General features: G+C 35.2%; 2 protein-coding genes across 2 annotated transcripts in view; both read right to left on the minus strand.

Moving 5' to 3' along the window:
- myzap (myocardial zonula adherens protein) overlaps nt 1–13,554 on the minus strand; it is a 75,442-nt gene that overhangs the window by 39,900 nt on the left and 21,988 nt on the right. The window lies entirely within an intron of this gene.
- cgnl1 (cingulin-like 1) overlaps nt 2,345–13,554 on the minus strand; it is a 67,480-nt gene continuing 56,270 nt past the window's right edge. Inside the window, exons 15-19 of the mRNA XM_087261870.1 lie at nt 11,493–11,576; nt 8,987–9,111; nt 8,587–8,695; nt 6,205–6,368; nt 2,345–3,454 (exon numbers count right to left, since the gene is read on the minus strand). Coding sequence (XP_087117996.1) covers nt 3,304–3,454; nt 6,205–6,368; nt 8,587–8,695; nt 8,987–9,111; nt 11,493–11,576 — 633 coding nt within the window. The 3' untranslated portion in view covers nt 2,345–3,303. The remainder of the gene's footprint in view (nt 3,455–6,204; nt 6,369–8,586; nt 8,696–8,986; nt 9,112–11,492; nt 11,577–13,554) is intronic.

A 13,554-nucleotide genomic window follows, 5' to 3' on the forward strand; every position in this document is an offset into this window, starting at 1 on the left:
AACGGTTTCTATAACTGTACACTAAAATAATAATATCTTACCACAGCTTTCAAAAAAATGTTTTATCACAAAACACTGGGTGTGTGAGTGTATATGTGAGGAGTGGGTTTGGAATTTCAGGAATCTTGGATCTTCCCAGCAGACCCGCCCTGATGAGTGACTGTCTGGCCAAGAATCTATGCTGCTCTCTCACACATCAGTAGGGTAGTTTGTTGTTCAGCAACAATACAGAGGGCCGTACTGTACATGCTGAGAGGCTCGGGGCCTCTCATACGGTCCAGAGAGAGATTTTTGTTCCAGTTTTGTTTTATCCAGAGTTCTTTTCCAGGATCTTTTGAAGTAACTATAAAACGGAACATATTTTACTACGGTATATATATATATATATATATATATATATATATATACACACACACACACACACACACACACACACACACACACACACACACACACACACACACACATTTATATACATATCTGTGTGTGTGTGTATGTGTGTGTGATTATATTACTCGCACATGTAAACACAATTCACATTCTCTTTCAAATAAAATGAAGATGAAAATGTTTTTAATAAAATCTGTATCATAAAATGCAACTTATATTATGTTATTATTTTGTTGTTGTAGACATTTTTGCATAATCTTGCAACCAGGTTATGATTACTACTGTATAAATGTATTAATACTGTAATATTACTAGAATACCATGGATTGGGCAAAAAAAAAAAAAAAATGGTTACTACAGCCATGGTTCATACAGTGTTATTATAGTATTACTACAATATTACTACAGTAAACCAATTGTCTTAAAATGTTTCATGTTTTTTTTAAACAGTACGCACCAAAAAACAAACATGCCTACTACAGTCATATTCACTACAGTTTTACTCTAGTAAAACCATGGATAATTTTCAAAAGGGTTTACTCCCCCTTTACTTGTTCTAAACATGTTTGACTCCCTTTATCTGTTAAAGACAAAAGAAGATATTTCCATATCACCCCAATTTTATTCTCTTTAAACTAGCTGTCTGTTAAGTTCTTTATTGTTTATAAAATATTGCTTCTTACCTATAAAGCTTTAAATAATCTAGCTCCTGTTTATCTAGCCAACCTTCTGTCTCGCAATCCAACCTGCTCTTTAAGATCTCTAAACTCAGGGCTTCTGGTAGTACCATACCTAGAATAGTTAAGTCTACTAAAGGAGGTCGAACCTTCTTATTTATGGCTCCTAAACTCTGGAACAGCCTTCCTAATAATGTCTCATTAGGACATTATTAGGCTCAGACACACTCTCGCAGTTCAAAACTAGAATAAAGACTTATCTTTTTAGTAAAGCATACATAATGCATTGCATGATGGTATGATGCATGAATGTGCTCCACCAGGTGATCGGGCTTGACAACTACCTGTAGGACACACTCCTCCTATCTTAACACACCAGACATTTTGTTAGAAATCCTCATATGCTTTACATGTTTGTTTTTATGTCTGTTTATATTACGATTTCATTTATAGCACTTCATTTTTGCATCTTATGTTTAAATACACTTTGAACATTATACAATACTCATCTGGAGACCTGTGAAGAAATAATGTCAAGGTATCCCATAATCCTGGACCAGGCTATATCCTGAGCTGATGCTGCGGTGGTCTGGGAGGAGTGAAGAGCACGCGACTGATTCCTGAAAGACTGAAGTACAGATGAGTCTTCGCATTGCTCCCATGGGCCAGCCTGGACACCCCCCAGTGACCTACTCACACCCGCAGTTCGCCATGATGGATGTCCAGTGTTCTCCAGCCTTTGGTGCCTAGACTGCAGCTCTGCACAAGAAGCTTGGCAATAGGAGAAATGGCCGTGCCCAACTGAGCCTGGTTTTACTATAGTTGGACTGACACAGTTTCAATTTACTAGAACTTCTATGTGAAGCTGCTTTGACACAATCTACACTGTTAAATCACTACAGAAATAAAGATAAATTGCATTGAATATTTTGAAGAAAGCTGGAAACCTGCTGACTTCCATATTATTTGTTTTTCCAACTATGGATGTGATTGGTTACAGGTTTCAGCTTTGCTCAAAATATCTTCTCTTGTGTTCATCAGAATAAGGGAACTCAGAATAAGGGGTTGAAACCTCTTGACGAAGAGTAAACCTAGTGATTTTTTTTTAGTTTTTGATGATCTATCCCTTAATGATTATTGGGATGCCTGGAGTTTGTAGAGGCAATAAACTGATTCAATGATAGAATCTGAGAAACATTTAACAAATGCTTTCTGTACATTAATGACAATGATGTTGTTTTATAATTGAAATAAGAAAAAGAAAATCAAACAGAACATCATGGGAATAACTGTGGAGTTTATTTCTTTTCTTTTTTGTTTTGTGTTTGTGTGTGTGTGTGTGTGTGTGTGTGTGTGTGTGTGTGTATAGAGAGGTAGAGGCAGGATTCATTTTGAACCTTAAAAAAAATGCACTAATGACTAATAATAGTGCTATTGTTCCATTACACAACATTTAAGCACCGGACACACAAAGAGTTCACTTCAACATACAGTGCAAATCATCACAGTGTTGTTTAAAGGGTGATTGTCAGAACAGTAATATACAAGGTATTGCATAAGGAATGTTTTCTACAATATTACAGGCTCATATGGTTTGATCCATAACACTGTTTTGTGTTTCAGAAAGGAATGAAAGTCCTGGAAACATAAATGTGTGGATACAATGTAACATTTCAGGTGTACAGTTTCAGTTTCGGCTTAACATCTTTGTACATTTTCAAGGCGCTTGTGTTTGGAATAATGTTAAATGTGATTGTTTTAATTGTACAGGAGTGAAAGCAGCTTATGAATACATTGATATGAATAGTACAAAAAATCTGCTTGTCCATTCAGTAAAAAAAATCGGTTGGCCGTAACTGTGTTTTGATACATATAAAAATTCCCTCATACATACTTCCCTTGCTATTGTAGAATTAGTCTTCAGATCTGTCAGTCCTTCACATTCCGGATAGTCAAATGATCATTTTAGCTTTGTTTATGCCAGTGAATTCAGTGGAATGATGTTTCACAAGACAAACACATTTGACACACACTGTCTTTTAAGAAAATATACAGTGATATACAGTATCTAATAGGGCTGCGCACATAAAATATTACTTGTACAAAAATCTAGCAAAAATATATCATCATGAGGGGAAAAGGCATTAGGAGTGGACTCATGGTTTCATGAAATAGTGGCAAGGAGTTCATAACTCCGCATTTCGTTATACCTCCTTTGCAGTTTGCGGTACGGTTTTCACATTGAGAAACTGGAGATGATGCCATCCTGACTGCTGGAGCGCTTGTAGCCGGAGGAAGAGCTGAAATAAGTCTCGCCATCAGTGCTGATGTCATCATCATCGTCGTCATCATCTGCATTCAGGACTTGTGCAGAGTTGTTCTTACGCCTTGTGGGAGAACAGAAATCAACATTTAGTTGTGTGTCTAATTTGCTTTTTTAAACAGGAATAGTTATATTAGTATATAGAAGTGTTCCTCGACCACATTTCTGGAGGACCACCAGCACTGCATGTTTTGGATGTCTCTTTTTGTCTGTCACACCCTGTCTTTCAGTCTCTGCTAATGAGCTGATGATCTGAATCAGGTGTGTTTGGTTAGGGAGACATGGTAAATGTGTAGAGCTGGTGGTCCTCCAGGAACGTGGTTGAAAAACACTGGTATAAATCATACCAGAAGTTCACCAGCGGAATTTGAATCAGTATAATTAATAACGATTTCACTGAATGTGCTTACATGCCTGTTTTATTACTTATTAGCTGACCTGGTTTTGTCTGATGTAAAACTGTTAAAAGCTGTTTCGATAAATAATGAGGGTTGCCCAGCCTTTAAGACTTGCAGTGATGAAAGCAAGTGTCTCAAACACACTTGCAATAAAGCTAGTTACTGTAAATAAAAAATCATTAAAAATGTCATTAAAAATGAAAACCTTTTAATTTTATTGCTTAAAAAAAACATGTTAACGAACAAACTATTCATTCATTCATTCATTTTCTTTTCGACTTATTCCCTTTATTAATCTGGGGTCGCCACAGCGGAATGAACCACCAACTTATCCAACACTTTTTTACACAGCGGATGCCCTTCCAGCCGCAACCCATCTCTGAGAAAAATCCACACACTCATTCACACACACTCATACACTACGGACAATTTAGTCTACCCAATTCACCTGTACCGCATGTCTTTGGACTGTGGTGGAAACTGGAGCACCTGGAGAAAACCCATGCGAATGCAGGGAGAACATGCAAACCCCACACAGAAACGCCAACTGACCCAGCCGACACTCGAATCAGCGACCTTCTTGCTGTGAGGCGACAGCACTGCCACTGCGTCACCCCCGAACAAATTATTTTAATTCCTATTTCAGTTATTTATTATTCATTTTCATAAAATTTTTAATTAAACATAAAACACAAGCAAAAACACATTCATCATGAAGAAAGGGAAAAAATCATCAATTTTTAAACTTATTCATGGTACCCGATTCAAGCAATTCCTTCAAAACAGTTAATTCATTTAAAATTTAACCATGTGATCAGTGATGATTTATTGAATAATTGACTCAAGTGATTTGTTCAAAAAAGAATCAATTCTTGAAAACAAAAACACTGCAGATGCCTGTGGTTTCTTTCTGCTTTGTTCAGAGACATTTATTTTGACAAATCAAACAAAAAATAATATGGTGTCTAATATGAAACTCTAAATAGTCTAAATAGACTCTAAAAATAGTCACTTCCTGATTAATTGGCTGCAAATATTAACAATAAAAAACTAAATTTACTGCGGTAGAAGAAGCTGCGTCAATCTTTTCTTTATTTAATAAACGTACTTGCACCTCAGAAGACAATGCTGACACAATAACACGTGGGGGCGTTTGAAGCCATGAGGCGCGGACAACAGACGCTCTTAACACTCATTAATGATATACATTAATACTGAAACAGTTAAGGCGTTTAAGAATGACCAAAACAACATTTCAGATGTTTTACAAAGTGTTCAGCCAGCTGGTTTGTCCATTCACACACATTTTTATCATGATATCTCTTATAACAAAATTTTTTTACTGCACATACTGGATTTTGTTCAGTGTTTCTATCGCACTTTTTGCACATTTTTTCTTATCGAATAAAAGTTTATCCAACTCAGTTATGTGCATATGTTTTTTATGCGTATTTTCCGTTTCCAGCAATCGTTTTTATGCGTGTATCAAAAATGAGCATTAAAATAAGTGGGTGGAAATGTAAGGCTAAGGCGAGAAATACCACTTCATCTTTTAAAAAAGGGGAGGAAGCTGACAGAAACTTTGAGTTTAGAGAATAAAACATGCTCCTGACCAGGTTAGATTCACAGAGTAAGTTACCTTGATAGCTGTAAACCTGCCATTTTGAAAACCCAGAGTTTTTCTCATTTCAGGGTTAGAATACTCTGAGCTTTCACTAAACCTCCTTTCTGAAACGAGCCCCTTGTCTTGATGAGACCAAAATAAAGAAGCTTTTATTTTTATGATGATTTGTGTCATTGTGTCAGATTGAACACCTAACATAGTAGGCTATCTAATATGGTAAACAAGATATTTCTATACATTTTTATGTTTATATTTATATACATTTATATTTGTATACATTTTTAATTGCAAAATTGTCTGCAAATTTCCAAGAATTACCACAAAAAAAAAAAAAAATTACAAAAACGTCGTGAAAAATTAGGGAGTCTGATTAACTTCTTATTCACTTAATTATTGTATAAAATCATTTCATTAGCAAAATCCCACTCTCATATAAACAAAAGGGAAAACAGTATTCTTGCTTGTGTGGTATAACCTAACCAATAAAATTAAAGGTAAATGTAAAATGTAAATTATTATTAAATGTAAAAAAAATAAACAATAAGGCGTAAAAGCCTTCAGTATTCAGTCAAATCTTTTGAACTTGATGATGTCAACTTGCACTCCATTTAAACGATTACAATATTATCTTAAGGTTGATTATAAATATTCAGATGGGTGAAGACGACAGCTTGATTTTTAATAGCAAATACAGTAAGATGTCAGTCCATCAGTGATAATGAATTGCTACAGATGACTTGAAGCTACTGATCCCAGATCAGCAGTAATGTATTTCGCAGAGCAAATCATTACCTCATCTCAGTGCGCAGTGTTTTGAGCTGACTCTGGAGCTGTTCGTTGGCCTCCTGCTGCTCCTCCAGGTCTCTCTGCAGTTTCTTTTTGCTGTGCTCCAGTCGGTCGATCTCCTCCTCCGCCTCATCCATCTGCCTCTTCAGAGCCTTCAGACGCAGGTTCAGCTACACACACACATACAGCACCACACATCAGAAACCGACAGCAATGACTACATATTTATCACAATTCAGCAGAATCACTGTTGCACACTGTTGCAACATACATAAAGTACCTTTCTTTCACCCTCTACAAATACACACAGTTTATATATAGAGCTTACTTACTTTTATATCTTACTTAAGATCTTTTTACACTGTCCTCTCAGTGGAGGGCTGTTTGCTGACCTGATCTTTCTGATCCTGCAGTGAATGATGTTTTTCATCCTCTTGCATCATTTTTGCTTCATTTTAGATTGTTACTACAGTACATGCCAAACCTTTATTTCATAAAACAGTTTGATGGGTAAACGTCGGTACAATTTGAATTTAACAAACACTTTCCATTTAATACACTTTAAAATGTCTTTTATTCCTGTGATTCAAAGCTAAATCTTGGAAGGGCACATATTTGACCCCTTTTTTAAGATTTAAGAGAAGTATTTTGTGCCTACAGAATGTGTCTGTGAAGTTTCAGCTCAAAACACCCATCGGAAAGGAAAGCTCAAAGCATGGTAGGTGATGATTCCCATCCTCTGAAGCCTTTTTTTGTTGTTGCCATCTGGAAGAGAGTTTAGGAGCATTAAATGCTCTTCTAACAGATATGAACTGCCCTTTGTTCCTGAGGCAACAAGGCTTTACAACCTTACATTTTAGCAAGTTTTAAATTTGAAATATACGAGTGCATCCTGTTTTTTAGTACCATTTATGCATGCTGGATTGTGTTTTCTAATATTGTTTGTAAGTGATTTGTCTCTTTATGTGTTTGTTGTATCATGAAATGCTACTGCCCTAATTTAATTGCCCATGGTGGATTAATTAAGCTGTTAAACTTAACTTAAAAACTTAAACTTTTTTAGATTATGTATTATATGAATTATACTCTGAGCACAATGTAGCTATTTTTGTTGCCTGTGCCTTTAATGCTGGTTCTCTCCACCCACCGTTCCCATGTGCCTGTCAGAGTGTGCCTCAATCTCCGCTTCGGCTGCGTCAGATAAACAGCACAGTGACAGACATGAAGGAAGCAGATCTCACATAATGTTTGTGAGAAATACCTTAGTAAAACTTTACCAATGATTATTTGATGTATTTGTTGTGGAGACAAACTCAAGTCTTTCTGCAATGATGAGTCACACAATTTCGTTACAAAGTTCACGCGCACACACATTGCACACATTTAAATTTGCAGTTATTGTATGGTAAATATGACAGGATACACGTTAATGTTAATGTACTTTCATGTTAATGTACAGAATAAACCTGATTTAATGTCCACAAACCGGGTTTGAAGCGTCTTCTTTTTATATTTGTTCTGACATGCAGCTGTGGTGATAAAGATGGTAAAATTGCTGTCATTCATTACAAACATTCAATGTTTTAAAAACGTTTTAAACCTGTAAAACTCATTCTTGATCACATTTGATGATGACTGATGAGCACAGAGAGCTTAACAGATCTTTTAATCCGAAATGCTTTGCACACATCCTGTCTTGTTGATGTCATTATATGCATTTCTGTAGAGACATGTTAATGTATGGCTGTCAATCAAATTGGTGGGTAAGGAAACAGCACTCCTCCATCACGTTGCGGTCAGCCTCAAAAAGGGAGGAATTCTATTTTAATGTTTCCATTATCAACCCAATATGACTGTAGACACACTATACCTACACAGTTTTGTCCAAACAGCTTACAAAAGATGATTTTCATCATAGGTGCCCTTTAACATTATTACTCTTAACAACTTTTATTATCAAAGATAGAAAAAGCTGTGCAGCTTCACAGGAGAGAGTGTGCAAAAACTAAAAGTATTTTCTACCTTTAGAAGTTTCTATGTTCTATTGAACAGAAAAGAAGATATTTTGAGAAATGTTACAAACCTGTAACCATTGACCTCCATGATAGGAAAAACAAGTACTTTGGAAGTCAATTGTTACAGGTTTCTTTATATTTCATCTAACGTAAATTCTTTTGTGTTCAACAGAAAACAGAAACACAAAAATGACAGAATTTTTTAGTTTTGGGTGTACATATATTATTCCTTAGACAATCTACGCAAGAAAATTGTCTATTTTTTTTTTAGAAATTACTGTCAATATGTTTAAAAATGTAAATGATGTTTAAAAGATGTTTAAAAATTGGACAATTGTGGTGTTTTCCCCTAAGCAGAAGGCTGTTTGCTGACCTGATCTTTCTGATCCTGCAGTGAATGATGCTCTTCATCCACCTGCATCATCATTTCTTTCACCTTCCGCTCAAGTCGTCGATTTGCCAGCTGCAGGTTAGCTCGATCCCTGTAAAAAGTCATCTTCAAATGTAACTCTTTTTGTTTAAATCATACATTGTGATGGCTAGGACACATTATATCATGGGTCTCAAACTGGATTCCTGGAGGGTCGCAGCTCTACGCAGTTTTGCTCCAACCCTAATCAAACACAGCTGGTCCAACTAATCAAGCTGTTCATGTCTACTGGAGAGTATTAAGCAGGTGCGAGTTGAAGGTGGTTGGAGCTAAACTCTGCAGAGCTGTGGCCCTCCATGAATTGAGTTTAAGACCTATGCATTAGACACATTAGCTGTTTTACCTCTCTTCTCCTTCCAGTCTCTCCTCCAGTTCCTGGATGCGGGTTTCCAGTTGGGACACCAGTCCATCCTTACTAGGCTTGTGAGATCCTTCCAGATAAGCAATCCTGCTCTTCAGATCTTTATTCTTCATACAAAAAAAAAAACATGAAATTGTATATGAAGAAGGTTAGTGGTCCACTGTATCATAATTAACAGTGACATGCAGTACTGAAGCCACATTTTCACTGTTCAAGCTCACCTCCAAAACTCACTCAGACCAGCACAACAGAAAACAACTCATGGCAAGACTTTATTTTGATGGTCCCTATTGCACATTTCGATGACTAAAAGTTACACTACCACTACGTGCCAATTACTTCTTATATGAGTATTAGTAGACTGTCTACTATAGTCAATATAGGGCCATATATACTTAAAAAATAAAAGAAAGTTTTGCAAACAAAATAATGTATTGATATATTTTTTTAATTATGCAAATCTAAAAAAAAAAAAAACTAAAATAAAGTGAAAACAAAAATAAAGAACTGCTAATAAAAATCAAGTAATGGGGAAAAAATAATCTTTGCAATTTTTTTTTATATTTGTATATTTGCTAAATGTTTTTGCAGTATTGCCTTTACAAAACGTCTCAAGTCAATTGCAACGCTCATTTTGATTTGCTAGTTTTACTGTTTGACAATTTAAACAGCCCCCTGAAAAACAAAGGATTCAGGTATTTTAATCTCTGTTAGATTTTTGACAGTGATTCATGGCTGATTTCCTTTGTGACACGATGTCTCCAGCTGATGACGTCGCTTTATAGGAGTAAGTCCCGGGCATGCTGTACATGCCCCAGTTCCCGTGTCTCTGCCCCCCTTGTCAAATCAAGGCCAGAAAGCGAAACAAAAATGTGAAGTGCAATAAGAAAACAGCTTTGCAAACTCACGGTTGACTGAAAAGCAAATCAAAATGAGCGTTGCAATTGACTTAAAAGGTTTTGTAAAGGTAATATTGAAAAAAAAAAAATATTTAGCAAATATATGTCTATTTTTTAAAAATTTCAATTGTTTTTTTTTTCCGACTACTTGGTTTTGATTTGCAGTTCTTTATTTTTGTCTGCAAGATTCCTTTTTATTTCTCGAAATTTTTTTTTTTTTTTGCATTATTCTACTATTTTTTGCTGAACACTTTTTGTTTGCAAAACTTTTTTTTTATGTTGCAAGTATATATGGCCCTATATTGACTCCATAGTCTGCTTAATATCTGCTGATTCTGCTCCTTCAACAGACATTTAACTGACTATAAGAAACTGTGCAAGTATTTGTCAACTTACCCCAACCTAACAGTCTACTTATAATCTAATGAGAATTAATTGGCATGTAGATGCAATGAAACTTAAATTCAACAAAATGTGTTAAAGGGACCATCAAAATGAAGTGATACCCACTCCATATGTCTTAAAATAAGCTTGTTTCACCAAAACACGAACAACAATTCTCATTCAGAAAACATGCATTTCATTCATAACACACTGACACTAACAACAGGGAGCTTTAAAGAAATTACCTACTTTTATTTCTGAGTTTGAATGAATTTTAAGGTACATCAGTGTGTGATAGAATGAAACAAATGAATTGCTGCAATCTGTTGCAAACAGTAAAATCCCAATCACTTTGCCAAACATTTCAAAACATTTTTAAACTACAATATAGAGAGACTAGCTTTGAAGTGTACAACCAAATAATACTTATCATGTAATACATTTTACAAATTCAGGTACATGTAAAAATGTAGATTTTATTATATTATATTGTATGTATATATACACACAGTTGCCTTATTGTGAAATGATGTGGATTTCTTCTGTTTGTTGTGAAATGTGTACTACTGATGTAACTATGAAATGATGCTCATTTGTCTCTCAATGACAGCTCATGGATTATTGTCATGTGGTTGAAAATAGGAGTAGGTTTGAGCTGAATGCGATCAGCATGGCATGATTTTGTAATTTTCTGGTAAGACTGCTTCTGTTTCAAAATAAATGCATGAAATTTACCATCAGTCTGTTTTCAATCTTTTTGAAATAAGTTTGGCATGCAATAATGCGCTGAAAAAGCACTGTTTTTTACTGCTTGTAAAGCATGAATGATAAAAGTGTTTAGATATTTTGAAAAACACATAATTCCATGCATTTTGTGTCAAAGCAAAAAAAAATAAAAAATTAAAGAAAAATAAATAAAAATCACAGTTTGCTTTGTGTGAGCTGTTTTGAAAATGTGACTTCAGTACTCCACAAAGCTTGTTAATGGTTAAAAACAACTGTAAATTGAACTAAATCATATTTCATATGTTCCATACCACGGCTTTTTATCTTTTTTCTGCTTATCTACTCTATGTAAGTGCTTTTGACACAATCTACATTGAAATAGAAATAAAGATGACTTGACTAAAGTGTTTTGCTGGTTGGAGAGGTGGAGATGATGGCTGTTGAAGGCATTGATCAGAGTCAGGAGGGTTTGTTTTTACCTGTCTCTCCAGGGAGATCTTGTCACACTCCACATCCTGTCTGCTGGCTCTCTCCTGCATCAGCTCATTCCTCATCTGCTCCAACTGTCACACAAACACACACAAACATAATAGCAAAACGCCCTAACGCAACACAACAACAATAACAAAACACTGCCACGCCAACAGTCTGGACAACTACTTTTGATGCAAGCATTGGTAAATGTGAAATCATATTAATACAGGATTTCTCTGTTTTTATAAAGGAAAATTAAAGACATTAAGATGCTTTTAAGACTAAGTAAAGAAAATTGAATGAATAATCTCAATGGAACAATACAGAGCTCAGCATGATTGAGTACAGCCCATTTTGAAAATAAACATTTTCCTCCATTTCTCAGTGAATATAGGCAATGTATTTTGGTGCATTATATATAAATTATAAATAATATATATTGATTAAAATAATAGTTTAGTTACCAAACATATTTAGAAATGGAAATATAATATAAATAAATTCAAGCAAAATATTTCAAAAAATAAATTACAGCCTACAAAATATCAACTAATTTTTTCCATTTGTTTGCTTCTCTTGATTTTTCATCGTTTTTAAAATTTGTGATTAATATTTTTATGCAACATAAAAATTTGGCAGTACCAGTTTTTGGATCTTTATGGTTAGTTATTTTGTTAGATAAGCTCCAGATTTGGCTTCAGTGCTGAATAATCTAATGTATATGCAACAAATATAATATTGAATAGCTTCCTATTAAAATATGAATTTAAAAGAGAGATTTTTGAGGGGTGCACTTATATATGCTGAGCAATGTACATCAGTATGTTTTCAATTAGTTGTGTTAGCTTCCAAAACTGAAACTGCTAATTTGCACCAATTTTGATTACTTCTTTCATTCATTTTTACAAAAGATGTCTGCTCAGAAACACTACAATAGAGAAAATCCTAATTAACCTGGTAATGTTCTTGCTCATTATTTTTGTCATGTTTTCCAGAGGAAATACAGATTAGATTTAAATGATTAAATCAATACACATTAACTTGGGAAGTAACATCACATATGTGCTCCTGTATTCTGAAAAAGTGCACAAGATTAAGCAGGCTTAAGATTACACAAACCGCACTGATACAAACACCCCAATGATTACACATGTCCCACCAACAGATGTATTGTTCTTTTTATATTTTACATATTGTTCACTCATTCATTTTCTTTTCGGCTCAGTCCCTTTATTAATCAGCACATACACTGTCATTTACACACATACACTATGGCCAATCTAGCTTATTTAATTCACCTATAACGCATGTCTATGGACTGTGGGGGAAACCTGAGCACTCTGAGAAAGCCCACGTAAACATGGCGAGAACATGCAAACTCCACACAGAAATGCCAACTGACCCAGCCAGGGCTTGAACCAGCAAACCAGTGAATGCTTGACAGGTAGCGTACATTTTAAAAGGTAGTTTAACTCTGTTCTGACAATTACTTCAGCGCACAGTGTTACATGGCCTTTTTAGAAATCACCGTAATAAAGGGATACGTTACATTTGTTTGAAACTGAAATCTTTTGTAGCATTAAATATCTGTGCAGTCAGTCTTAGTTTAATGTCTTCTTACTGGAAAAAAACATTGCAGTTGATGTATAATAATGTTTGTAGGAATAACATCAGTGTGTGGAGATATTTACTCTTTTTTTTCTCACCATCGCCATAACCTGAATGTTCACATTTTTCTCTAATTTCTCCAAAACATCAACAAAGCTGCTGCTGGAAAATCTCCAAACCAACCATAATAACTCATAGACATCAGTCAGCAAAATGCCTTAAATCTGTTGATAAGACAAAGGGAACTTGCTTTCAGACTATGTACTAGAAGACAGAGAGGAAAGAAGGATCAAAATTGAAAAGGAGAAAATGAAAGCGATCGATGGAGAGAAGATGGCTCTTTTTGTCCGCTGCCAGGCGTTAAGAGTGGATGATATTTTATGCCAATTAGCGTGTGACAGTGAGGCTCAGGGATGAATGATGGGCCGCGTGTGCCGCACTACCCTGCAGGGCGCTGCG

Source organism: Danio rerio, chromosome 7 (assembly GCF_052040795.2).
Source record: "Danio rerio strain M-AB ecotype USA chromosome 7, GRCz13ab, whole genome shotgun sequence".
Classification (NCBI taxonomy): Eukaryota; Metazoa; Chordata; class Actinopteri; order Cypriniformes; family Danionidae; genus Danio; species Danio rerio.